This window comes from Beta vulgaris, chromosome 4, assembly GCF_026745355.1.
Source record: "Beta vulgaris subsp. vulgaris cultivar EL10 chromosome 4, EL10.2, whole genome shotgun sequence".
NCBI lineage: Eukaryota > Viridiplantae > Streptophyta > Magnoliopsida > Caryophyllales > Amaranthaceae > Beta > Beta vulgaris.
The window spans coordinates 61,709,557-61,734,160 of NC_079205.1; the positions used below are offsets into that span (position 1 = coordinate 61,709,557).

A 24,604-nucleotide genomic window follows, 5' to 3' on the forward strand; every position below is an offset into this window, starting at 1 on the left:
AAATCAAAGTAACCAAAACCAAACTTATTGATTCCAAGAAATTTATTGATCAGATGAATAGTAGTACATGTTTACATCTAAATTTGCGTACCTTGGAGCATTAGCACCAGTAGCAAAACTTAGTGTTGATTTGGTTCAAGAAACAATTTCCAAGTAAAACGATTCTAGCGATGTACTTGTGTATTGTCATTGTTTGTCTTGTTTTCTCTTTCTTCATCCATCCTAACCTCGTTGCGTTCCTCCTCTCCATGCTCATTTACCACCTTCACTTTCCTTTGGCAACAACTTCTCTTCTCACCATTCTCCTTCCCGAGCTCGGACCTCCTCTCCAAGAACTCGGAATTCTCCTTCCAAACCTCTCCATTGGCATAAACCTCCTTCTTCCAAATCGGCACTGATGCTTTTAATTCGTCGATCAAGTACTTGCAAGCATCCAATGCATCAATCCGATGAACCGATGAGATGGCAATAAATATACTTGTTTCACCAACTGAAACAGGGCCCAAGCAGTGAGCCACAGCAATTAAATTGAGATTCCATATTTTTCGAGCTGAAGTACATATAGATCTAATGGAACGGATTGCCATAGGAACGTATGCTTCATATCTGAGCTCCACGACAGTTTTTCCATCAAAACTATCTCGTGTTGTGCCAGAAAAAGTAGCAATGGCACCACATTCTGGTGCACGAACAAAGTTGATGTACTTCACTATGTCAATCGGGTTATTCTCCTCTAGAATTTCAACAAGAGTCTTCTCCTCCTCAGCCATGTTAAAAGCTTGGCCTTCGTGCTTCTAACCTATGAAGAAATCAAAGCTCAATTTGTATCTCTAACAACAATCTAGGTTCTCGTAAAGTTTTCCATCTCCAACGGGTTCTTGAAAGATGATCCTAAAGATTTAGAAACAACGGGATTAGGGGTTGCAATTAAATTCCATGTAACAATAAAGGATTTCGTTCCATCATAATCTCCAGAACGACATGTAGCTGATTGCACATTAAAACTTCCAAATTTGCTCAAACAGATTTCTTTTACCAGAATTTCTTACAAATATACTTCCTCAGTTTTTAGTGATTACAATTACAATTACAACCATATAACCTCCATGCTCTTCAACATACAATTTCGACATTAATATCTCAAATTACTCATTAGTAAAAATTATTAAAATACGATATATGACCAATACACATCAAGAAAAATCTGACAGCACCTACACCAATAAGTAATAACATTTGTTTAATATACTATCAAAACTAGCCTATGAATGGTGTAAAATTCAAAGTGTTGCAACTAAAAAGAAACCACGAAAGTATATAATTTTTTTGTCCGGAATAAGTTGTCATATCATCCCAACTTCTATTGCGATTAACGATATGACATGATACTTTAGAAGGGACCTCTTTTTGAGTTTATCTTATAAGAGACCGCCTACTTTTAAATTAAAATGATACAATGGTAAGCTCAATATTAAAAAGAGAAATAGCCCAATAGTGACTAGTTTAATTTCTTTCGATGACTAGTTTAATCTATTTAGTAACTAGGTCTACTTTTATATTAAAATTAGACCGTCTCTTTTAATCATTTTTGTTTCTTTTTATCTCCTAGCTCGAAATATCAGTTATAAACCGAACCTATTTTAGGAAAGGTGACAACTTTTTCCGAACATCCTAGTAAATGGGAGAAGAACCAAAGGCATGATTGCTCTCACCTATAATCTCCTAATAAAAAATTGGACTCATAAACGAATATAACTTCTTAGTTTTATCGCCTAAGTAATCAAATTAAATCACATAAAAGAAGAGAAAAAAAAACATCTCATTTAATAAGACACTAATTAAACAAAGCAAGAATCTTATATAAATCAATAAGAATCTAATTCAATATAAAACATATAGAGTCAAACGAGTACGATAAATTGGATTAAAAAGATGATTAATTTCTAGAGGAAAACAAGATAATTAGAAGGATTAAAAGATTAATAAAGTTATCATATTCAATACTTAAGAATCAACTTATAAAATGGAACAAATTAGAGAAGAGAGAGAAAGTGAAAGATGAAAGTATGGAGAAAGAGATGAGGAGAGAGAAAGAGACCTGAATATGAGCTTGCTGTGTAGCTTGTGCACAAAACCTGTTGAAGAAAAGAAGAGGGAAGAAGATGCCAAACTAAATAAATAGATAAACACTTCATAAAAGATTCCTCCTTAAATACCCATAAAAAAAACACAAATAAACATCCTATAAAAAAAACACAAATAAACATAGTGGCTCATATGTATATATTTTTTTGACATGAATATTAAAAATAAAAATCCAAATATGTGAAATTAAAGATAGTATTTTTTTTTTAGATATCAATAATTTTGTATATGAAATTATTAAATTGTATTTAAAAAACTAACAATTATGTGGATGTCTAGCTTAAAAGTCTTGTGGGATGGTACTTGAGACTTGATAACGAATCTCGTCTAGATCATTGTGTCTAGTCACTTATTTACACCAAAAAAAAAATGATAATTATGTTAAGTTGGGGTCTGCTTTTTTCGACACAAAACAGCTGAATTGAAATGAACTGAACTGAATTGAAGTGAAATGAATTAAATTATAACTAAAGTTAGAGTTGAACTGAACTGATGGCAACTGAACTGAACTGAATTGAACTAAATTGAAAATAAGGTAGGGAGAACAAGCCCTTGATCGGTTTTTTATAAATCAATGCTTATACTTGGACTATATTTTGTTCAATGATATATATATTTTATGAAATGTATTTTTGAAAAGATATCACAACTATAAATTAATTTTTCTTTATATAGTTCTGTTTAATAAAAGTTAGGGAAAAAGGAAATAATATAAATATTTTTTCTTTCTCGTAAGAATATATAATTGGAAGAATTTTTTTTGTAAAGAAAAATGTTTTTCATCATTAAAAGAACATTTTTACACATCTGTAAAACGTTTATCACTTTTTTTTAATAACCCACATTCTGCAATCCAATCAATGTAAATAAGATAAGGAAAATTTTTCGTAAACAACCTTTTAAATACAAGTTTTTGCGAGAAACAACCTTTCGATTTTTTTGGCATTGTTCGACGTTGACCAAGCATTTTTCAATGTTGACTCGTTAAAACCAAACATATAGAGGACACGTAAACTGCATCTCTTATGTTTCAACTATGTTTTTCTCCATTTTTCGACATCGATCAAATATTTTTCGACATTTAATTCATCAGTATATGAAGGGAAATGGGGTTAAAACATAAGCAATGTTGATTACATGCCTTGCATAGTTTGGTTTTAGTGAATCGAAGGGGTAAAATACTTGGTCAATGCCCAAAAAATGGCTCAAAGTTGTTCCTCGCAAAAAAAATTATTTTTAAGATCTTATTTTGCCAGATCTTTTATAAAAGGTTGTTTCTCGCAAAAACTCGTATTTAAATAATTGTTTTTGACTAATTTTTGATAAGATGATGAATTTTCCAGACAGATGACTTCCTTTCCACCAAACTCTCTTAATTCTTAATTTTACCAAATTTTAATTAACTTAATGACAACAAATTGAATTTTGCATTACTAGTTTTATAGCCAATCAAACCCATTTTAAGAATGCAATGATATTTCAAAAAGTTGTTGCTTACATTCACAATAGTGATCCACAAACTTGACAAAAGAACACATCTTTTTGCTATTGAGTCAGAAATCACTCAATAGAAACTCCCAATTGTCCAAAAATTGCACAAAAAATGACCAAATATAGTAGATGAACTTTTTTTTTTTCTTTTTCTATAAGCAAATCAACAAAACCATTCCCAAATGACCAAATAAATCAATAATCAATAAGAGGCTATCGCCTTGCCTTAATGATTTTACAGGGGAGAACTAGTGTCACAAATACAAAGAACATAAAAAAGACATGCTAGTAAAAATACAACTCATGGGATGGTGGGATGCCCATAATATGAGCCAGAAAAAAAAAAGAGGCAACCAAAAAAAAGAGGATGCCATTGTGGTTAGGGAGAAAAAGTGAAGGATAGGTGGACGATTGCACACTAGATAATCGTCCGTCACACGACATTGTCGAAGCGAAGCCTCTGCTAAAACCCTCCTATTAGTACAAGCTTAATATACAAGATACATTCCTGAGCTTTGATAATTACATGTAGCCGAAAGGTGAGGCCGAAGTTTATGACGCTAGGGGTGTTCTGTCACCAGGACCAGCAAGCATAATCTGCCAATGAAGGAGAAATGTTTTAGAATTTGTCGGGTGTAAAATCACTAGCATACCTTTACAACTTACTTTGCAGGCTTCGATAAATGGTTTTAATGGCAATGAAATGGTTATTTTCATCTCAATGTTCTCGATAATGCTTGTTCATCCTCAAAAACCTCTTTTAACTTCATATATTTCCATTACATGTGCATTAGCATGAAAATTACTTTACAAACTTAAATAAAATTTCACCATTACCACCATTTATTAACAGCTCCCAAACGGGTTGTTAGTTTTATAGCAGAATGCATCAAATTTTGGAAGCTTGAACTTACATTACAGTCGAACGCGAACCTCCTCGCCAACATGATAGCTGCATTTCTATCCCTTTCTGACTCAAATGCTATAACGAAGCTCAAGTCCGGCCTTACTTGCCAGAATAAAGCTTGCACTGCAGCATTTCCACCACCTCTAACCCCACAAAGCTGAAGATAAATAATTGAAAAACACAATTAACCTTGTGGAAGTGTTTTTTTCTGATAGGAAAAAGGACATAAAAGCTTGTTTCTTCTGCATTTAGAAACCAAGAGGACTACTGCACCAGCTCATTAAAAATATAGCATTACATGATCCCTTACAACACTAGATGTCTCTGACAGCCACCATCTCCAATCCAATTACTCTCTCTGTTTCATTAACGACAGAAACTTGACTTCACATTTATGGTTGTCCCAATTACTTTTTATCCGGTCCTTGACAAGTTCCTTACGATTCTCTCTCCCCCTCTCTAATGCCATACTCGTGCTTTCTCTCTTTAACCACCATTCTTAATCTCCATGTCAAACCCGATTACACAATTTAAAGACAGGACAGAGAGACTATAACTTTAAATTGTCTCTCGATAATGCACATTTCATCTGGGATTTGTATAAGCTAAACAATTTGTTGCAGTGTAGATGCACGAATCTCTTCTGGTAAGAGATTAATCATTAAGTATCACACACAGGAATCAACAACATTAACCCAATGCCACTAGAGAAGCAATTGCTCCTTGGGGAGAAGAAAGGGTGGAGGGCTAAATATGTGCAGCCTTACAACTATAACAGAGAAGCTGCTTCAAAGTTTCTTTGATCTAAGATTTAAATATGCAATAGCTGAAGCTAATAATTGGACACGTACCCGTGTCATGCTAATCCAAGTAACATTGTAAAGATGGGTAAACAATTTGATAAACTACGATAAAGGTAGGTAGTCCATAATAATGGAAAAGTCCATCAAAGAACATCTAAGGTACATTTAATACATAAGTTGACAGTTTGTAAAGTGCACCTGCATTGCTGAAGAATAATACTCTTTGGCAACTGTTGTTTTCCCCTTACAAAGCTTCATCCTCATCTTTCCAACATGGAGAGCATGAATAGATTGCGATGGTTGATCGGCACCATTTATCTGAGTAATGACTACCTGTGAAGTCAACAACATAATATTTAAATCAAATGGCAAACTCAAAACCCAGCCCATTGGCAAGTCACAGAAAGTACTTGCTTGTCCTTGAACTTTATAAGTCTACAGCTCTATGCTGGTGGATATGAATGCAAATTGCAAAGGCATATTTTAGTCAATATTCAGCCTATACAATTTTTCTTAGACCAGATTGATATATTTATATTTCACAGGAACATTGAAATATAAAGAACAAATGAGGCCAAAAATTAAGTTAGACGCAACTCAATATATCAATTTTGTGCTCATGGAAGTCACTTACGTTGAATTCAGTATCATGTCTACGCACAAGAGCCTCAACATAGCTTCCCAAACCTGGTGCTGATTAGCAGAAATGCATTCACTTTTAGAATAGAACTTGATTAAGAAAACAAAACATTGACATGCATCAGCAAGTCACCAAAACAACTACGCCAAAGTTTTAGAACATGAACAAACCAGGATCAATAGGACCAGTGGTGGACACTGTAACTTTTCCACCATCAAAGGTGATTTCTGCCTGCAATAGTCGCCCAACATCAAACGGCTCTGGAGCATAAACTTGTTTATTTGCCCCTGAGATAGCATTTAACAATAAAAGCAGCATTTAAGGAAGGAAAGATGTGAACAATCTTCTCCAAATATCACTTCTTGATTTCTTAATCACCCATCAATTCTTGTGAGTTGAAAACACACCCAGTCCCCAAAAAGCCTCAAGAAATATTTCAAAAGGAAAACATACACACATGGTAAAAATATAAAAGAGGGTCAGGGGAACGGAGATCAAATGATTGCCAGCATCTCAGATAGGGTCGACATAACTTCCAAAATCATATAGTTATATATGCACCCACACATTCCACAGCATAATAAATGGAGAATGGAGTCAATCGAAGGAATCATATAAAAGAAGAGTGTTATCATTGAGCAAGTATTTTCTAAAATGAGAAACAAGTTATCTCTAAGATATGCAAAAGGGTCCAATCTCATGATAAAATATTAAATACTTCTTTATTAAGAAACTAGAAAAAAAAAAAGGAAATGAATAAAAATAAAAGTTTGAAAAAGCTGCATAGTTTCTAGTATTTCAACAAATTATAAAAGCATAAAAGAAGACTGAACCCACTTCACAGTATTCCCAAGAATAATCTATCATTGCTCCTGTAGAATATGTTAACAATTGATACCTGAAATAGGCTCCCTTTTGTCACTGTCAGATGTTACCCGATACCACTGAATTAGGCACTCCGAGAGCTCTGCAGCCTTATCAGAACGTTTTTGGGCCCGCAAAAAAGCACCTAATAGCTCTTGCCCGTCCAATTCATACAAATGCAACATTTCCTCCTCGATCTTTTTCTTCATTATCAGCTACAAGGTATAGAAATTTTGAAATATTATAAGTCGATAATGAAGAAACAAACGCGGCAACCCAACATAAACTAGGCAAATCCCGAGAAATTCAATTGCGGCACAGCAGGTTGAAAATAAAAATAGACAGTCTGGAGAAGAGGCAGATAGATTTGTCTTAGGGACAATTCAAGCATTGTGAATTCTGTTTTATACTTTTCTTCCCAACCTGAATATTTCCATTCAGAGGTATTCCCTATATCGCCTATGATTAAAGATTCCAAATTATAGAAACTTAAACAAGTTGTGACCCCTCTAATAATAAGATCAGCAACAATATAAATCAAAGGGTGATAGCTATACACAAGAAACTTTCATGAGAAAAGTCAAAGCCATAAGCTCTAGCATGTCTTGTGTGAATTCAGCCAGCAGCTCAATGCCTCAATCTATTTAGCATTATAAGAGTAATCTACACTTCTACAGCAGCTGGCTTGACAGCATCAGAATAACAATTGTCTCTTACATGCACACAACATGTTGAAAAGGACAGAAGGAAAACAAGAGAATAAAAAGTTAAGAACACTATAATACCTCCTTCTGAAGTTGAATAGAATGCTTAGACTTCTCCACGAGCTGAGTCCTTAATGCTCGAAGTTCATATTCCATGTCCATTACCTGAAATGGTGATGATTGACAGAGTTAAAACAGAAGGATACAACAGGATTCATCAGAAATCAAAAGCATCCTTCACCGCCAGAGACATATAGCCAAGTGTTCAACCCATGGACAGTTATGCATGGAGGCCCTGAAATTAAAGAAATGTACAGAATCCTGCTATCCCCTTCCAAGAACCACACTTCTTTCAAGGACTTATTGATCATTACTCACGGAATACAAACGGAAGGAAAGGGAATGGGATGCCATATGGTGACCCATGATTGGTACAATAGCTATGAGAAGGGTAAAGTGCCATGCGGCAACTAGTCACGGTCTAATAAGCTGTCACATGTTATAAAAAAATTATCAAAACACTATACAATACAAGGTGATAAAAAGAAAGTTTAACATCATTAACGATGCACTGTCTACAACTTGATAAAATTACCCATATCTATTACTTCCTCCATTCCACTTTATAAGTACAAAATCAACAATGAATGCAAATTAAAACAAGGCCCAACAAACATACTAGTCAAGAATGCCTTTTTGGTGAGAAAAGGGATCCTCAATACATGGGGGGAGGGATCATTAGACTTTGAGCTGGTATCTTGTTCAACTTATTTTGACTTAAGTTCATATGAATTCGAACAAGTTCAACTCACAACTATACTAAGTTAAACTAGGTCCAATTCAATTGAATAACGCACCCTTTAAAGGAGTATAGTACAATATCATGCATCAACTTGGCTTGTGGATGTAGGTTGTAACCCATAACTTTGTTGCATTATTTTAAACGTCAATAGATATATGATGATAACTGAGGGGGATTTTATTCCCCCTTAAATAACAAAAAAACATATATGGACGTAAATCTCCTAATAAGAAGGCCAATGAGACTGGATATAAACACACACAAAAATTAGAAGTACTCCAGGATGCTTACCTTGCTAGGCTGATGCAGCATTTTGATGCGTCTAGCCTCTTGAACTTCCTTCATTAATTCATCATAATCCTGTTCATACATGTGGTAAATTTAGAGAGGAGAAAGAAATTCCTATAGCAGCATAAAGAAACACTACTGTAACCCACAATGTCACACACACAATGAATTATGTCAAACTAACACTGATGCTTGACAGATTAAGCTCAATTATCAGATATTCCCTAAAGAACTAAAGTAAATGAATTGGAGACTAACAAGTGCAAATGCTCAAAGCTAAGTTGCCACCTACCTAAGGAAAGTGTAAATGCATAATAGAAGATGAGGTGCAAAGAAACAATTAAACACTACTATAAATCAACAGAGCATTGACGGACCTGCTTTCCTGAAGCTCGGGACATTTGCTCGTGCTCCTGAATGGCTTCTTCAACACGCTGAACAGCTGCTCTGGCATTTTCAATTTCAGCACGAGCAATAGATCTTTCCTCCTCAACAAGTCGTTTGGCTTGTTCAGATGCCTGAGGATGAGCAACAAAGAGAAAGACTGATGAACTATCCACATGGACATAACATTGCTTCTATTTGTGAAGGCGAATATGAAAAATATACACGTTTACTAAGAAGGAGGATAATGGTTACTAGAATGATCTCATCGTGTCAAAATGTAAATGTAACTACATGCTAGAAGCATAGAACACAATATATAGCAACTTTTAAAAAGTTAACTAGCTATTTATATTCAGGATACCGAATTTTGTTAGATGACAACATTAACAAATGACCTTAGAAAAACTTCATTCTCGACAATTTATTACCAAGAAAGATATAGAAAAAGGACATTGAAAAAGATAATCATCAGGCCTAATCAAGCTTCTTGAATGTAAATAGTCCTTGATAATTAATACGACACCTGATAACTGAAAACCATTATTTCTCACAATACCTGCTTCAAGAATTGTGCTAGCCTTTTCACCTCCTCCTTTTCATGAAGCAATTCTCCTTCCCTTTTGGCTAACTGGACAGCTAAAGCCTCAACCTGAGTTGAAATAAAGGTTCAGTTAACTCAAGATGTGCTATTATGTGCAATCATTTTTTATACTTCAAAAGTAGGTAAAAACTAATGACGAAAAAATCCATTCAAGCATAAGGAACAGATATACTACTACAGAGTTGCTAGATATGCACACTACCATTTACACACACTATTTCTACCTTAATTCCTAGTTCCCACTCGACAAACACTCAACAAGTCAAAGTATCACCAAAGAGCTCTTAGCTCAACAGCATTACCAGAACTTTGCAAATAACAGATCTGCAGTTTGGTACTCGGATTTCTTGTATATTTTTCGTGGTGGGGAAATGCTATGAAGGCTAGTTAGGTGGGTTTATATCCCAACTAGGTTACAGAGATGGGGAGTTTGGGGGGCCAAACACGCAAGCAAATTGTGCAGCCCTGCCTGAGAGGCTGAGATGGCTTGTGTCCAACAGTGTCATGCACTCATGCCTACCCTCCAAAGAAAAAACTTGAATACTCTGGATATTCAAAATGCATTGAAGTATAATGATCACTGATCAGTGCTCACTGCATCATCATCCACCTTATGTGTCGTCATTCTTGTAAATACATATGAAGCATAACTAAATTTCGGAAACTTTCAACATAAATAATTTTCTCCATATTCATCGAAAAATCAACACTTCCAATTCATTACAGATACTGTACATCAGGTATTCAGGCATGTAGAGGAAATCAACTCATTGCACTGACAACTATTTCATGACATCCGGAGAAATCTCTGTAAAAGTCTTCTTCATTTCAGAATAAAACAATTTAATCTTCACTCAACAATAACTATTTGGGTGCTATCCATTTCTTCTTCCACCCTCATCAAAATGACATGATTACACGGAATCAGAATTCCAAATTGACTGCATTAGTGAAGAAAGTCCCTGAACCATATCCAATTGATTATTTTGGCAAAAGATTTCAGGAGCCAAACAAATTACCAGGTACCAAAATCATATTGCAGCCAAACAAATTCATGACGCTTTTGTCGACTTAGAAAATTATTCTAGAAAAAAGTGCCAGTCAAATCAGGTCATACGTACCATGGAAATCGCTTCGTCTACATCACCCTTGTTTTTACCAGTCACACGGCCTCTTAAGGACTCCAAGGCATCTCTTAGTTTCCTCAAAAGAACATGTTTCTCCAAAGAAGCAGCTTCCTTCAGTTTGTCCTGTATTTCAATATCACGTTTAGGTCCATAGTGAAGATATAGAATATCAACTAGAAGACCTTAACAGTCTCTCTGAATTGATTTTTCTCTAGATATTGAATAATGAATTTGTCAAGCTATTAGCAGAAGTTATACTCTCTATACTACTATCAAACAACATGGAGGGGGGGAAGGATACAATTAAATAGCAACTGATACGACCAAACACTAAGGTTACAGAGAACTGGAAAAAACAAGAATATAAGAGTGAGGCTATATAAGCAATGATAAACCTCTTCTGACAACTTAGCAGCAGCTGCCAATCCCTTCTCAAATTTGTAGGCAAGATCACGAACTGACAAGCGTTTCTGCTGTTCCAGCAACATTGCAGTCTCTCGTGCAACAATCTCCTTCATCGAGAACATCTTTCGTTCATCCTTGACCTCCAAAACCTGATTATCAGCCCCTATCCTGTAATTCGGAAACCGACTTGACAGGAATGTCACATCAGCCGAAACAGCTGGGACATTTTCCTTTTGCATTGTTGCAAATTCACGAGTCAACCTCGTCATGATGCCGGAATCTAACAACTCTGTTGTTCATCAAGTACAAACAAGTATATACATATTACTACAATGAAAAAAAGTCTCAACAAACCTATTACTAGGAGTATGCAGGCAACAAACCAAATCTATTATTACAAAGACTTTTCAACCTAGTGCTCTTAAAATGTGGGTCAGTCTTTACCAAACACAAACCCTAAAGTAAATGACAATCAGCCAAACATCACTCAATTACCCTCACCCCCCTTCTTTCCACTTCTTCTCTCAAATTTAAGAGGCAAAACCAATTCAATGGAGCTCCAAAAAACATGAATCATGAACTAATTTACTAACAATCAAATTTATAACATATAATCACAATGAAGTGGGTAAAAAGATCTCAGCTTGAGGGTATATACTTACTGAATTAAACCCATATGAAACAATTTAGACAGATTGCATAAAAAATCCAAATTTCAAACATTAGAATTACTAACAAAATACTGTAAGAAACCCTACGTAAGCCCTAAAATACCCACTTTTTCATAGAATAAAAATATCATAAAGTAAACAAAAGAACACCCCTCACCCAAAAAAGAAAAAGCTACATTAAACAAAAGATTATGTTCAAAAACATAAATAATTAAAAAAAATGGAATTTTGGACTTACAGATCATGAGAATGCAGAAGAAAATATGGGTTTTTCTGGGTTTTTGAGATTCTTCCACAAGATGAAATTCAAGAGATAATGAGATACAAAGAGATGAAGAATGTTTGAAGAGAGAGAAAGATAGTGAGAAGAAAAAAGATGTTTGCTTTATGAAAAAGTGACAAAAAAAAAAAGCAAAAGGCTGTTTACCCTTCTTCTTCTTCTTCTTTACCTTCTCTCTACAACTTTAGTTATCTGAAAATCTGTCTGAAAATAAAATGTGTTTTGAACTTGATTGTATATTCACAGACAAAAAAGTCTAGTATTTTGCTTGAAACTTCAAAAATTCCATGAATGGTGGGTCCCACATGACTTCTTGTTAATCTTACAGTTTACATTAATTAACTGGTTTAATAATTACACTTTTGTTAGTGATTTGATATAAATAAGCTTGATTTAGGTGCTGATTAGGTGCAATTTTAAGACAAAAATGCCCTTGTTTCAACAGTTGACTAGCTGTTAGTATTCAGGTGTTCAATAGTAGAATGTTTTTGAAATGTGAAATGAAGAAGTTTACTTGTTTGTCTGTTTCTAAAAAATTTTGGCATATATTTGGTTTTCTGGTGTAAAATACTACAGTGATTAGATATCATATTCAAGACAGTTGTTTGTTGGGAAATTCAATATGATTGTTAATTTGCTATACATCACTTCATGTCCAATTCACAACTGTTATTTTCTTGATTTCTTTTAGTTTTTTACTGGATTCGTAGATTTTAATGGTATTGGATTGTCCTTTTCAGTGGAATGGTATCAGATTGGAGCTGTTGTACCAAGCAATTTGATTTTTGAACATGTGATCTGATAGTGAGGTTTAGAGGTGGCTATTTCTGAAGTTTTATGGTTAACAATTTTGATTTTCAGAGGTGTCCTTTCAAGTTTGTTTCGGACTGTTTTTTTAGTTGTATCATTTGCTTTTTAACACTATTGATCAATCAAATTTATCAATTATCTCGCATTATTATGTAAGAAAAAACATAATCAAGTAGAGTATTGTTAGATTCATCTCAATGAAAGGATTGGAGGATTCTGAATATCAATTTTTTTTGTAATTTTTACTTATACGCATTTAGAGATATTAATTAATGCCTAAAAAATCGTCTCGACAAACATAAAAAGTTAATGGTGTAAATTAAAAAAATACATAGAGTATTATAAATGGAAGGGATCACTACTTAATTCTCGCAAAATTTACTTTCATTCCTACCAATTTATGCCTCATCCACGTTACCCACCCAATAGCCATAACTTTAGAAAAAGTGAAGATACTCAATGGAATAATCTTAAAGAGATAGAGAAAGTAGTTATTTACTTTTTGCGGGACAATATTGTAAATTTAGCTTAATAAAATTTTTCATTTTCAAACTTTCTGATCTGTTAATATTTCTTTCTCTTGTGTTAATATTTGTTTCCAATTTGATACTCCTATATAAAAAAAAAGAGTATTAGGATTAAGAAAAATAAACAAGATAAACATATAAATGAACTTGTTTTCCCTTTTGTTTGCCGAGCAACTAAGTCTATATTTTCCACAAATTAATCTTTGTTATTCACCCAAGTATCTCAACTATATTTTTCTTACGATGTATACGACTCAAACACTAAAAAGTTTGGCATAATTACAAAAGCACAAGGGAGACAACACGGCATTAAGCGCGTTGGGGCATGTTTGAGGTACATTTTCGGGTGTGCAAATACACAAGATTATCCTAAATAATCATGGTGATATGTGAGTAATAACATATCACAGGGTTATTTTGGAAAAAAAAGCATGGATATCTTAGGGACTTTTTAAGAAGACAGGGGGTGTTTTGGATAGTAATATTCTTTTTTTTTAAAAAAAAATTACAAAGTTGTCTTAGAGATATGCACTATTAACATATCACCGTGAATATTTGTTACTTTCTCTCATTGGTGAGAATCCACGAATTTCAGCACAATAAATATAGCGATTTAAAAATCTATACATGGAGGCACCCTACGACTAGGCATGACATGGAGTGTGCCATAACTAAGCCCTACTTCTAAAGTCTGGTTGGTCTAGTTCGGCATCGGGCAAGGCCACAAACCATCATGCTGCGATTGGTTGCAAACCTAGCTAAACCCCCAGATCTGATAGGCCCAACACGACCTCGAGTCATCCTTACTACTCTTTCACCACGATAGGCACCAACCAAACCCACCTCATTCCTTCTTCACAAAATCACAACCCTTTGACCACCAATCATCTATGCAATAGTTGTTGTCTTGTCAACTGTTACGTGCTAACAACAAGTCATTATATCTCAACGAAGGGGCCTAATGGATCTGGTTGGTGACGATAGTGGTGGCGAACACTCCGAGGCTCAAGACCCACCTATGGCCCTCACATACAAACTCACCTCGTTCCTTCTTCACACTCCTTTAACCACCAATTATCTATGCAATAGTTGTCGTCATGTCGACTACTAACAACGAGTTGATATATCTCAATGAAGGGGCCTAATGGATTTGGCTGATGACGATAGTGGTGCTCAAGACCCCCCTATAGCCCTCACACAGTCAAACCAACAGAAAACCCAACACAACATATGAACATATCTCTCACTCCAATTTGTTCACTCCATTTTCTCTCTCCTCTTTTTCTATGATCCCATCTCACTCAAACTCACACTCTCCTCTTCCATGGCACCTCCCAAAAAACACTACCTTTCACTTCTCCTCCTCCTCTCTCTCTTCATTCTCTTCATCTTCACTCACTTCTCTCTATCTCCTCCCACTTCTCTCTCTAACCCACCAATCACCCACTTTCTCTCTCCTCAAAAACCCTCGAATCCCTTCACTTTCACCATCAAAGTTCTTGCCTTTGATCGCCTCTCTTCAATCTCTCGTTGCCTAAATTCTCTCTCCTCTGCCCGCTATTTTGGGGACACCATTGACCTTCACATCTTCATTGACCACTTTCACAACTCATCATCTTCATCTGATTTGGGCCCAAAGCTTGAGAATTCCCACAAAATCTTGGACTTTGTTGATGGGTTTAAGTGGGCTTTTGGGAAAAAGTTGGTCCATTATAGGACTCTTAATGTGGGCTTGCAGGCCCAGTGGTTAGAATCTTGGTGGCCCTCTTCAGATGATGAGTTTGTGTTTGTTGTGGAAGATGATTTGGAGGTTTCTCCTCTTTATTATCAGTTTCTTAAAGGTTTAATCTTGAATTATTATTATAATTACTCCAATTTTAGTCCTTGGATTTATGGTGCTTCACTTCAACGACCAAGGTTTGTCCCAGGTACTTCATACTTTGTTTTAATTATTAATTTGTTGAAGATTTTTATGGTGTTTTATTATTTGTAAAGTTTTGTTATTTGATTAGAGTAGAATATTTGAATTTTTTTTTGATGTTGTCATAAGAAATCATGAGAATTTGTGATTAGAATGAATGGAATTGGAGTGATTTTTTTTGTGTGGGAAATTTGTATTATAGAATGATGTAGGATTGTTCATTGAAATGAATTAGAAGAGAGCTTTATTGTGTTGTTTTCTATGTTGCACATAGACGGATACGGGTACGGGGACGGGGCGGATTTGAGTAGGGGGGCAGAAAAAGGCAAGATTTTGAAATTTTAGGAATGGGTACGCGTACCCATACAGGATACGAGTACAGGTACGAGTACGTGACCTAGAAGAAGTACCCATGCTACATAGATTGTTTTATATGTGGAATGATGTGGGTTTAATGGGTTGGAGTTGAGATTAGCTACTTTTTGGCTTGTTTATTCTGTGTTGTGTGTTTGCTAAGAAGTTGAAGCTACTAATGTGGAAGTGCCTAATTTTTTGGCATTGGGTAGTAAGAACTACAAAGTGTGTATCGCTGTGTAGATCCGAGCTTCCTTAGAACTAGTTCGGAATTTGTGGTTGTAGTCTGAATTAGGAGTGCCAACTTTAGAGCGAGAGGCTTGTAGTAAAGCTTAATGGTTGCCAACTTTAGAGCCTTAAAGTTCTATTATGTCTGAATGGCACTAGTGTAGTTGATTAAGATTTAGGTGTAGGACTATCACAGCCCCAACCTTGTTTTTACTGAAAGCAATTGGTTGGACTAGGGAGGTCTTTCGGGTTATTCAAATGCAAGGAACTCAAGTGAGTCGATATGGATACGTGAAGCGTTTTCTCATTTAGTGGAGCCTCACTTGTTGTCTTCTGAATTCGCTGGAGCATCAATATTAGTAAATTTATAGGTCTTGCTCCAGGTCATTGGAAGCTTATATGTAATGATGTCAGTTTGTTAAGCTGCTCCATTAGGATCTGTCAATGAGTGAAAGTAACAGTGTTTGGATGAGGGAAAAGGAAAGGGAGATGGATCTATTTTCGCTTATTTGGATATGAAATGCAGATAGCTGGATATGGAAAGGAAAATTATTGGAGGGATCGTATTCCTTTCCATCATAGACGAAATCTTCCTACATTCAAAGATTTAGAAGAAAGTGGAAGCATGCTCTTTCCCTCTTCTCATCCCCCTTTCCCTCCGCTCCTCTTCTCTCCACAAATGTTAACAAAACACACTCTAAGCATCTTTAGGTGGCTGAGAATAATTGTTTTGTTTTTTTAGTTCCTGCATTGAACTAGTAGGAGCTTCTTTCTAGGAGTTTTTGTGTAAGCTGTAAACATATTGACTTCCCTAGTCTCCAGTGGAATAGCCAAGGATGAGTTGTGGTGATGGTCATTGTTGGACTTGGCGAGAACCAAATCTCTTTTCTTTTTTTTTTCAAAGCAAGATGAAACTGAAATTTGAAACTTCACAGATTACTTAATGAGAGCCTCAGAGATGAACAATTACAATGAACTACTCCTAGTAGATAAGGGGGGAGTATTAGTGTATTACTGTGAGCAGATCTTCTGCATGTTATAAAGCCTTATGTGATGTTTTATTTAAGGTAGGCGGGAGTGTCCCTGTTGGCAAATGATCATTGCTGGACTTTGTTTCAGGGTTATTGATGATTTGTGTTTAGGATCCCATTAGCACTAAAACTTGAACAAGAGTCCAAATAGTTTCTTAGTAGCTGTCAATAATTTCATTTTTCCATTGCTTGACATACCATTGAAGTTGTCAGCTTAAAATTGAAATATTTGCAACCATGCATTTTCCATTTTCATATTTTTACTGTTAGCCTTGAGTCATTGCTGCTTCTGTGCTGTTGACTGTCGTCATGCTTGAAATTTAAAAACATCTCACATCATCCTTATCACCCCCGTGCACTTGTATACATGGTTCTAGCTTTGCAACAGTAACATGATTTTTAGTAACAATTTCAATGACATTCATAAAGAAACTGATGCTTTATACACCCCCTGCTCCATGTGAACTTGGTTGTAAAGCAATCTGTATATGTCTTCTTGTTTACATGGAGGCTCCATTTGGTTGGACAGAAAACATTTTCAATGGATACTAAATTTGAAAACATTTTCTAAGGAAAAAAGAAGGACAATTGCAGTTTGTTTGGTTGCCGTTTATATAAACTTAGAAAGAAAAAAGGAAAATGAAGTTGGTGGGGTGAGGATGAATGGGAGAAGAGAAAGCAGAAGGTAAGGAACGGGGAAGAAAATGTGGGATTTTTTTGTTAAAAAACGAAAATGTTTTTTATTCCACTCCAAAAACTTTTCCACCCCTTACAATCCAAACAAAGGAAAATGGGAAAACTACTAAGTATTTTGTCTTTTGGAAAATGTGTTTCTCCCAACCAAACAGTCTCTAATACCTCTCTTAGAGTGAAACAGGATCATGGAAATCAAACATACATTTCTTTAGACAAGGGTCTATGGTAACAACTTACAAGATTAATTATGAGCCTCTATAACTAATTCAGCACCATCAATTATCTATAGTTTCTGATTCATTACTTTGTGTGTTGCTTATCGAACATCAGGCAAACATGGGAACAAGATGAACTTGGATAGTGGAACCAGACTCTTTCTCTACCAGTTGGTTGGAACTTGGGGTCAGCTTCTCTTTCCAAGACCCTGGAAGGAGTTCCGTCTTTGGTATGATGATCATAAGGCCAAGGGCATTAAGCCAGTTCTCGAAGGAATGGTAAATTATTCTGCTTTTTTTTTCCCTCTCACTGTTCTTTATCCTTGAACCATCAAATTCTCTGCAATTGTAACATAAATCTGATTTTCAACTGAATGTGTTAATATGAATGAAGGTGACAAATGGATGGTACAAAAGAATGGGAGAGAGGATATGGACTCCATGGTTCATTAAATTTGTTCATTCTCGCGGTTATTATAACATCTACACGAATTTCCTTCATGAAAGGGCTCTTAGTATCTCTCACAGAGATGCTGGTGTTAACTATGGGAAAACAGCCGGTCCTGATTCACAGTTGCTGGAAGGAAAATCCTTTGATATCAACCCACTGGAAATGCCATCTTTGAGTAATCTAGAATGGTATGATTTCTGCTTCAAAAGAATACTTCCTGGAAGAGTTGCAAAGAAACTTGATGAAATTGGTCCAATTCTTCATACCATGGGGAAACAAAAACCTGTCTTGTTGGTCAGCTTATTGAATTCTCGAGAGGCGATTATAAGGAATTTAATATGCCATTTTGAGAGGCTTAATATTCAAAACTACATTTTTATGGTCCCTAATTCTAAATCAGATTTGCTGCACGATCTGCCTAGGAGAGGGCACCCTGTGATTGTTACAGAGGAAGTCTTTGACAGCATCACAAGAAGTAAGAAAACAAGTTCAGAATTAGTCAAAGAGACAGTGGTGAAAGCTTATGTAATTAAGAAAATCCTGGATTCCGGATTTGACAGTTGGGTGATTACTTCCGACATGCTTCCACTGAGCAGTAACCCGGAACTCGATTCCACTATTTCCATAAAGAACAACTTCTATGTAGGTAAAAACTCTAGGATTTTCGTTGTCAGGAGCTCGTCATCTTCTCAGGCAGTTTGGGATGTAAGATTTGTTGAGAAATTTGCTTCTTCTGTTGAGTCACTAGTTACCCAAGATTCATCACAGAAAGAGAAGGGAAATTTTGCTGATATCGTAGAAAGATTTGCAGAAAATCATGCACTTAGATTGAAGAGTGTTGATGATATAGGCTTTAGTTTGAAACTTGAGGAAGTCAATGGAAATCAATCGCTACCAACAGATACTAAGATGATTACATGGTCAGCTGCGATGGACAGGGATTCAGTGCGTAAACATCTTGAAGAACTTGGAATGTGGATTATTGACAGTGACTCTTCTTGCAAAGCTGTGATCTGTCACCAATCATGATAAGCCGGTGAATATACATCTCTTTCTTCCTTTTCTCTTACCTCGCGGCCTTATTTTTGTTAGCATAGCATAGGTAAATTGTGCTCTGTATGTAATCGTGTACGGTGATCACTTATTCTTTTTGGTTTCTTTGCCTGTATATGAATCAACGGATCAGAAAATAGAATGACTCGAAATCGGAATGAAAATAGGCATTTCCTTGAAAGCTCCATTTGTTTGGATGTTTGTGGGTGTTTCTAAAAGGTAAACAAGTTGAAGTATTGCCATCTTTCCATGTAGATTTTATCATATACCTGCATCATGCGATGGTTATCTCTCTTGTGAAGTTCTTTGTCAAGGGTAATATGATGAAAGTCCAAATTCAAACTCACCAAAATTTATAAGGCCTATTACTTTGGAGTAAGAAACACTTCATATCTAACTGTTATATGTCTAACAAGGGGGTAAAGTCTTTCTTGCCCTAACCGAGACCTTGAAAAATCCTCGGCTCCTTGCCCTTGTAAGCTGTTTCGGAACCACTTTCTCCTGTCTCTCGATCTCCCTCAAGCTTCGTTGTCTCAGACATCCATTGTCGGACAAAAACTAAAAAGCAGAAGGGTGAATGTGATGGAGCCATGGAGGTAGGGTAGGCGATTTTGAAGGACTCAAAGCAGAGACACAGAATGGTGAGGTAAGGGCAAAAATGTAGTTGCCTCTTTGTTAGTGATGTAATAGCTAGAAAAATAGTCTTAACTCAAATACTGAATCCAACTGGTCTATAATAAAACGGAGCCTCTTACTTCATCCGTTCTGAATTAAGTGCAACAAATTCACTTTTACGCATATCGAGACATTATATTGACCACAAATATCTATAATTACATAAAAGTAAAAATTATAAAAATTACATTTTATGAAAAAGTATGGCACGAGACGAATCTAATAAGATTACACTTTACTATGTTTTTCATTATGTACAAGTCATAAACCTTAGTCAAAGTGAAAAGTGTGAATAGTGAAAAAACGGAATTATTGCATTTAATTTAGAACGGAGGAAGTACATAGAGGATGAGAAAGTATGTCGATTGTGCACAAAATGTTTATTAGCAATTTCAGTCATCATGTTAATTGTTGATATCATATCTTTTACAATTTCCATCCAACCTCAAAAATTGATTTCTTACAGTATTCAGGGTTTAAGAGAATAGAACATAAAAAACATACATGTAAGTTCTTGTGTCCAGATCATTCAACTAATAAGATCCTGGACACTTTGCTATCAGCATGAAGAAGAGGTGCACTGCCAACTCTGGCAACGTTCTCAAGCCTTCGCTTGGAATACACTTTCATGAGCCGACCTGCCTCCCTTTGAACTCAAATGAAAGTTAAAATCGGTCCAACGTCCGTCATTATTGAACCGCAGCAAGTCAGAAGGGCATAACTAACAGAGACCTCACTGTCAAGAATACATACAGTGCAGGCAAACTGTATAACCCCACCAGAATCATATTGGAAGCCAACTAAATCAGTCAAAGTCGCAACTAGCCTTGGATGATACAAGCATCAGACGTCATATGGACGATATACTTGTCCGAATTCTGATGCCTTCATAAATGAATTGCCATGACGTACTGATATATTTTAGGAATTTTCATTACCATCCTAAGCTGGTATGAAACATTCATCTACAAAGAGGCAATCACATGGAGGCTGGAGCCCGATTTGGACTATCTTACGTGTTATGTGAAGCATGCACAATGTACCTGCATAGTGCATACATACATTAGAAGATAGAACTACATATTTCAGAAGGTAGCAGTGTTGCAGAGTATACAGTCTAGAAGGTGTTATTACTATAGCAACTTGCTGTAAATGAGATCCCTTTGCAGCACTACCTCAAACATAATCTGAATCTTGTCAGACTTGTAAAACCAGTTTGGAGACACCAGAGTTCATATGTCAGTGCGTAACCTAGCTCCAATTCTCTGCAGATTCCCCCACCAGAAAAGCACGAACCTGATCACGACTCTGAACCCAGCTATATGCAGGATTTTTTATGACCCCCCTTGTCTTCATAAGTTCCCTCACCGTTGTTGCTTCATCCCACCTACCTGCTTCTGCAAGCATATTTGAGAGCAGAATATAGTATCCAGAATGCTCAGGTCTTAGCTCAAAAAGATGCTCAGCAGCCCATTTTGCCAATTCTATATTCCCATGGATTCGGCTAGCACCTAGTAAAGCTCCCCAAATATTGGAATCTGGTTCAAATGGAAGTTCTCTAATAAACTCCACGACCTCTTCCATCAGTCCTGCTCGACCAAGAAGGTCAACCATGCAAGTGTAGTGCATATTTTTCGGCATAATGCCTTTAGCCTTCATCTCTTCGAAGTACTTCTTTCCCTTCTCAACAAGTCCCCCGTGACTGCAAGCTGATAGAACGGCTATATATGAGATAGAATCATGATCCACAGTATCTTCCCTCATCGCTTCGAAGAGAGAGACTGCTGTGTCAAATCCACCAAGCATTCCATACCCTAGAATCATTGTATTCCATGAGGCTACATCTTTTTTGTGAACCCTCTCAAAGATATTTTGAGCTAAACCAATCTTTCCACACTTCATATAAAGATCCAAAAGTGAATTGGAAATAAAAGAATGTGTATGAAACAACCGTCTTATGATATATGCATGAATCTCCTTCCCTGACTTTAGTGCTGCAGCATTTGCACAAGCTGCAACAGCACCTACAATGGAAACTGTATCCCGCTCCATACCAATGAACCCCATCTCTTTAAACAAACTAAGAGACTTCAAGCAATGAATGGATTGTGAATAGCCTACTATCATTGTGTTGTATGATATTTGATCTCTAATGGAGAGATCAAATACATTTTGCGCAAGGTCAACAACAACACACTTGGCATACATGTCTATCAAGGCATTTGAAAGAAATATATCATGGACAGCTGCCTTCCGAATGCATCTCGCGTGTATTTCTTTGCCTGAGAGAAGTGCTCCTATTCGACCACAAGCTGGTAAAACATTCGTGAAAGTTACAGCATTCGGAGTTTCACCAAAAACTTGCATTTGTTTCACAAGTCCTATTGCAGCTAGCTCGAGCTTATTTTGTGCAAGATTAGCAACCATGGCATTCCACGTGACAACATTTTTCACACTCATCTTCTGAAACATGCTAGAAGCCTTACCGGAATCCCCTGCTTTTGCATACATGTCAATTAATGAATTTGATATGAAGATATCAGAATCCAGACCCATTCTAATACTAAGTCCATGAACCTCTTTCCCTGCATCAAAATAATCTAATTCCACAAGAACTGGTAACAAACTTGAAAAGGTGATATCATTAGGCTTCTGGTTCGCGTCAATCATCAGCATAAACAAATGTAAAGCATCACTATAACACCTCGCATGAGCAAAGCTTGTAATAATGGCATTCCAAGACACGACATTCGTCTCAACCATTTCATCAAAAACTTGCCAAGAACTATCCAACTTTCTACACTTTCCATACACATCAACCAGTGCATTACCAATCCTCACCTGGCAAATCAACCCAACCTTAACCACATAACCATGAATCATCATCGCCATCACCTCGTCCTTAAGCTCAGCACAAGCTGGCAAGACACTCACAACACTAACCACATTCGGCAACAACCCAGACCATATCTTCATCTCTAAAAACACTTCAACCGCTTCCTTAGACCACCCATTATCAGAAAACACCCCAATCATGGTATTCCATGACACAACATCTCTCTCAGGCATTTCCTCAAACACATTACGTGCACCCACAAAATCAGAACATCTACTATAAAACACCAAAAGGGTATTTCCCACATACACATGCTTATCCAAACCAAGCTTAATTGAACTCCCATGAATCTCCCTACCCTTCTGAGCCAAGCAATGATCAGAACAAGCCTTAATTACACAAGGAAAAGTGTGATCATCCGGCCTAACATCGAATCGAATCATATGATTATAAACATAAAAAACATCATAAACCCCAGAAATCGTAAAACCTCGCAAAAGGGTATTCCACAAGAAAGATGTTTTACAGTAAAACACAGATTGATTAAAGAGAAATTCACAAATAAGGGGGTGCCCAAATTTAGCATAGTTAAGAATGAGAGAAGCACAAAGAGATACGCTTGACGGAAGAAGGCCGTAAAGGAGAGCGAGAGCGTGGGATTGTTTGGTTTGTTGAAGAGATTGCAGAGAAGAGAGTAGAGGGAGTAAATCAATGGAGTTTGGAGAGAGAAAATGGTGTTGTGGTGATGATGGTGGAAGAGCTTTAATGGGTGTTGTTGAGAAGAAGGAGAAGAGTTTGGGAGTGATGAAGATGGGAGAAATTAGAGGGAGAAAACGAGCATGATTGAAGAACATAGAAGAAGAGATTGTTGAATGTTGAGGTAAGATTGGATTTGATGGTTTTGGAGGGAAACAGAGGAGTTTAATCGAAATTCTAATTGTAGAAGACTAGAGATAGTCTGATAGTGATATGAGAGGAATTAAGTCACTCTCTTTAATAATCACTCTATTTTTGTTCTTGGGTTTTCAAAATCTTTGTATGACGACTTCATCAAATATTGTCCAACCTTATATTCTTATTTTCCAAGGATTGATTTTTCCGTAAGTATAAATTATCAGACTAGACGGTTTAATTTTAACATAAAATTAGATAAAATCATAATTGAATTTTTTTAACAAGTTCATTCCATTTCACTCTAATCTAACACTATACTAGTTATCCCTTCTCTTCTTCTTCCTTTATTTTCTTGATTCTCGAACTATAACGAACCATTTCAAAAAATAACTCGGTATTCTTACCGAACAGGTTAACCTAGTTACTAAATGGAATAAACTAGTCACTTAATGAGTAAAAGAATGTCATTACTGAGTAGCTTAAATTGATCCCTAAATAGATTCAATTGGTCACTATATTAAACAAAATGGCATGTTCTCTTCTTAATTATGGGCTTGGGTCGTGCCTAATTTTAAATTAAAAGTAGATGGTCTCTTACAAGACCAATTGCTCCGTAAGTTGTATAATATGCAGTACATGTACGAGTATATATACATACAAGATACAACACGCTTTAATTTAGATTGGAACACGTGAATACGTGATACAAGAATTGAAGCTTATGTTACATATCCGTGATTTAACTTTATATTTGAGGTATTTTATCTTAGAAAGAACAGGAGAGAGGATAAATATTTA

The 24,604-nt window shown here is 36.0% G+C and overlaps 4 protein-coding genes across 8 annotated transcripts; 1 reads left to right on the forward strand and 3 right to left on the reverse strand.

Moving 5' to 3' along the window:
* Positions 1 to 9: 9 nt before the first annotated feature.
* On the reverse strand, positions 10 to 2,221 carry LOC104890124 (molybdopterin synthase catalytic subunit). Of its 2 annotated transcripts, none has more exons than XM_010675498.4 (2): positions 2,099 to 2,221; positions 10 to 891 (listed from the first exon to the last, which is right to left on the reverse strand). In XM_010675498.4, the coding sequence occupies exon 2, from the start codon at positions 768 to 770 to the stop codon at positions 165 to 167; it is 606 nt and encodes a 201-aa protein (XP_010673800.2). In that variant the 5' UTR covers positions 771 to 891; positions 2,099 to 2,221; the 3' UTR covers positions 10 to 164. The 2 variants fall into 2 exon arrangements, with proteins under 2 accessions (XP_010673800.2, XP_010673801.2); XM_010675499.4 differs by having other exon boundaries at positions 10 to 799; positions 2,099 to 2,219.
* A 1,528-nt stretch (positions 2,222 to 3,749) lies between these two features.
* On the reverse strand, positions 3,750 to 12,356 carry LOC104890123 (hypothetical protein). Of its 3 annotated transcripts, XM_048643670.2 has the most exons (14): positions 12,267 to 12,293; positions 12,074 to 12,131; positions 11,155 to 11,453; positions 10,754 to 10,882; positions 9,588 to 9,680; positions 9,022 to 9,162; positions 8,648 to 8,716; positions 7,636 to 7,719; positions 6,885 to 7,065; positions 6,157 to 6,273; positions 5,981 to 6,039; positions 5,545 to 5,679; positions 4,551 to 4,700; positions 3,750 to 4,233 (listed from the first exon to the last, which is right to left on the reverse strand). In XM_048643670.2, exons 3-14 carry the CDS (start codon positions 11,431 to 11,433, stop codon positions 4,189 to 4,191), a joined length of 1,482 nt encoding a protein of 493 aa, XP_048499627.1. In that variant the 5' UTR covers positions 11,434 to 11,453; positions 12,074 to 12,131; positions 12,267 to 12,293; the 3' UTR covers positions 3,750 to 4,188. The 3 variants fall into 3 exon arrangements, with proteins under 3 accessions (XP_048499627.1, XP_010673799.2, XP_010673798.2); XM_010675497.3 differs by lacking the exon at positions 12,074 to 12,131 and having other exon boundaries at positions 12,263 to 12,356; XM_010675496.4 differs by lacking the exon at positions 12,267 to 12,293 and having other exon boundaries at positions 12,074 to 12,252.
* Positions 12,357 to 14,650: 2,294 nt separating this feature from the next.
* On the forward strand, positions 14,651 to 19,582 carry LOC104890122 (hypothetical protein). 2 transcript variants are annotated; one of them, XM_010675494.4, is made up of 3 exons: positions 14,651 to 15,380; positions 18,013 to 18,176; positions 18,292 to 19,582. In XM_010675494.4, the coding sequence occupies exons 1-3, from the start codon at positions 14,777 to 14,779 to the stop codon at positions 19,375 to 19,377; spliced, it is 1,854 nt and encodes a 617-aa protein (XP_010673796.1). In that variant the 5' UTR covers positions 14,651 to 14,776; the 3' UTR covers positions 19,378 to 19,582. The 2 variants fall into 2 exon arrangements, with proteins under 2 accessions (XP_010673796.1, XP_010673797.1); XM_010675495.3 differs by having other exon boundaries at positions 15,199 to 15,369.
* Positions 19,583 to 20,437: 855 nt separating this feature from the next.
* On the reverse strand, positions 20,438 to 23,926 carry LOC104890121 (pentatricopeptide repeat-containing protein At3g16610). Its single transcript, XM_010675492.3, has 2 exons — positions 21,252 to 23,926; positions 20,438 to 21,119 (listed from the first exon to the last, which is right to left on the reverse strand). The coding sequence occupies exon 1, from the start codon at positions 23,764 to 23,766 to the stop codon at positions 21,328 to 21,330; it is 2,439 nt and encodes an 812-aa protein (XP_010673794.1). The 5' UTR covers positions 23,767 to 23,926; the 3' UTR covers positions 20,438 to 21,119; positions 21,252 to 21,327.
* Between the last annotated feature and the right edge of the window lie 678 nt (positions 23,927 to 24,604).

What these genes read in the sequence shown, in the direction of transcription:
- LOC104890124 (XM_010675498.4), bottom strand. Translation starts at nt 770, where the DNA reads ATGGCTGAGGAGGAGAAGACTCTTGTTGAAATTCTAGAGGAGAATAAC.
- LOC104890123 (XM_010675497.3), bottom strand. Translation starts at nt 11,433, where the DNA reads ATGACGAGGTTGACTCGTGAATTTGCAACAATGCAAAAGGAAAATGTC. An exon ending in CCCGAGCTTCAGGAAAGCAG is followed by an intron (nt 8,717 to 9,021) that starts GTCCGTCAATGC and finishes ATGTATGAACAG; the next exon opens with GATTATGATGAATTAATGAA. An exon ending in ATTATTCTTCAGCAATGCAG is followed by an intron (nt 4,701 to 5,544) that starts GTGCACTTTACA and finishes ATTTATCTTCAG; the next exon opens with CTTTGTGGGGTTAGAGGTGG.
- LOC104890122 (XM_010675494.4), top strand. Translation starts at nt 14,777, where the DNA reads ATGGCACCTCCCAAAAAACACTACCTTTCACTTCTCCTCCTCCTCTCT. An exon ending in ACGACCAAGGTTTGTCCCAG is followed by an intron (nt 15,381 to 18,012) that starts GTACTTCATACT and finishes ATCGAACATCAG; the next exon opens with GCAAACATGGGAACAAGATG. An exon ending in AGCCAGTTCTCGAAGGAATG is followed by an intron (nt 18,177 to 18,291) that starts GTAAATTATTCT and finishes ATATGAATGAAG; the next exon opens with GTGACAAATGGATGGTACAA.
- LOC104890121 (XM_010675492.3), bottom strand. Translation starts at nt 23,766, where the DNA reads ATGTTCTTCAATCATGCTCGTTTTCTCCCTCTAATTTCTCCCATCTTC.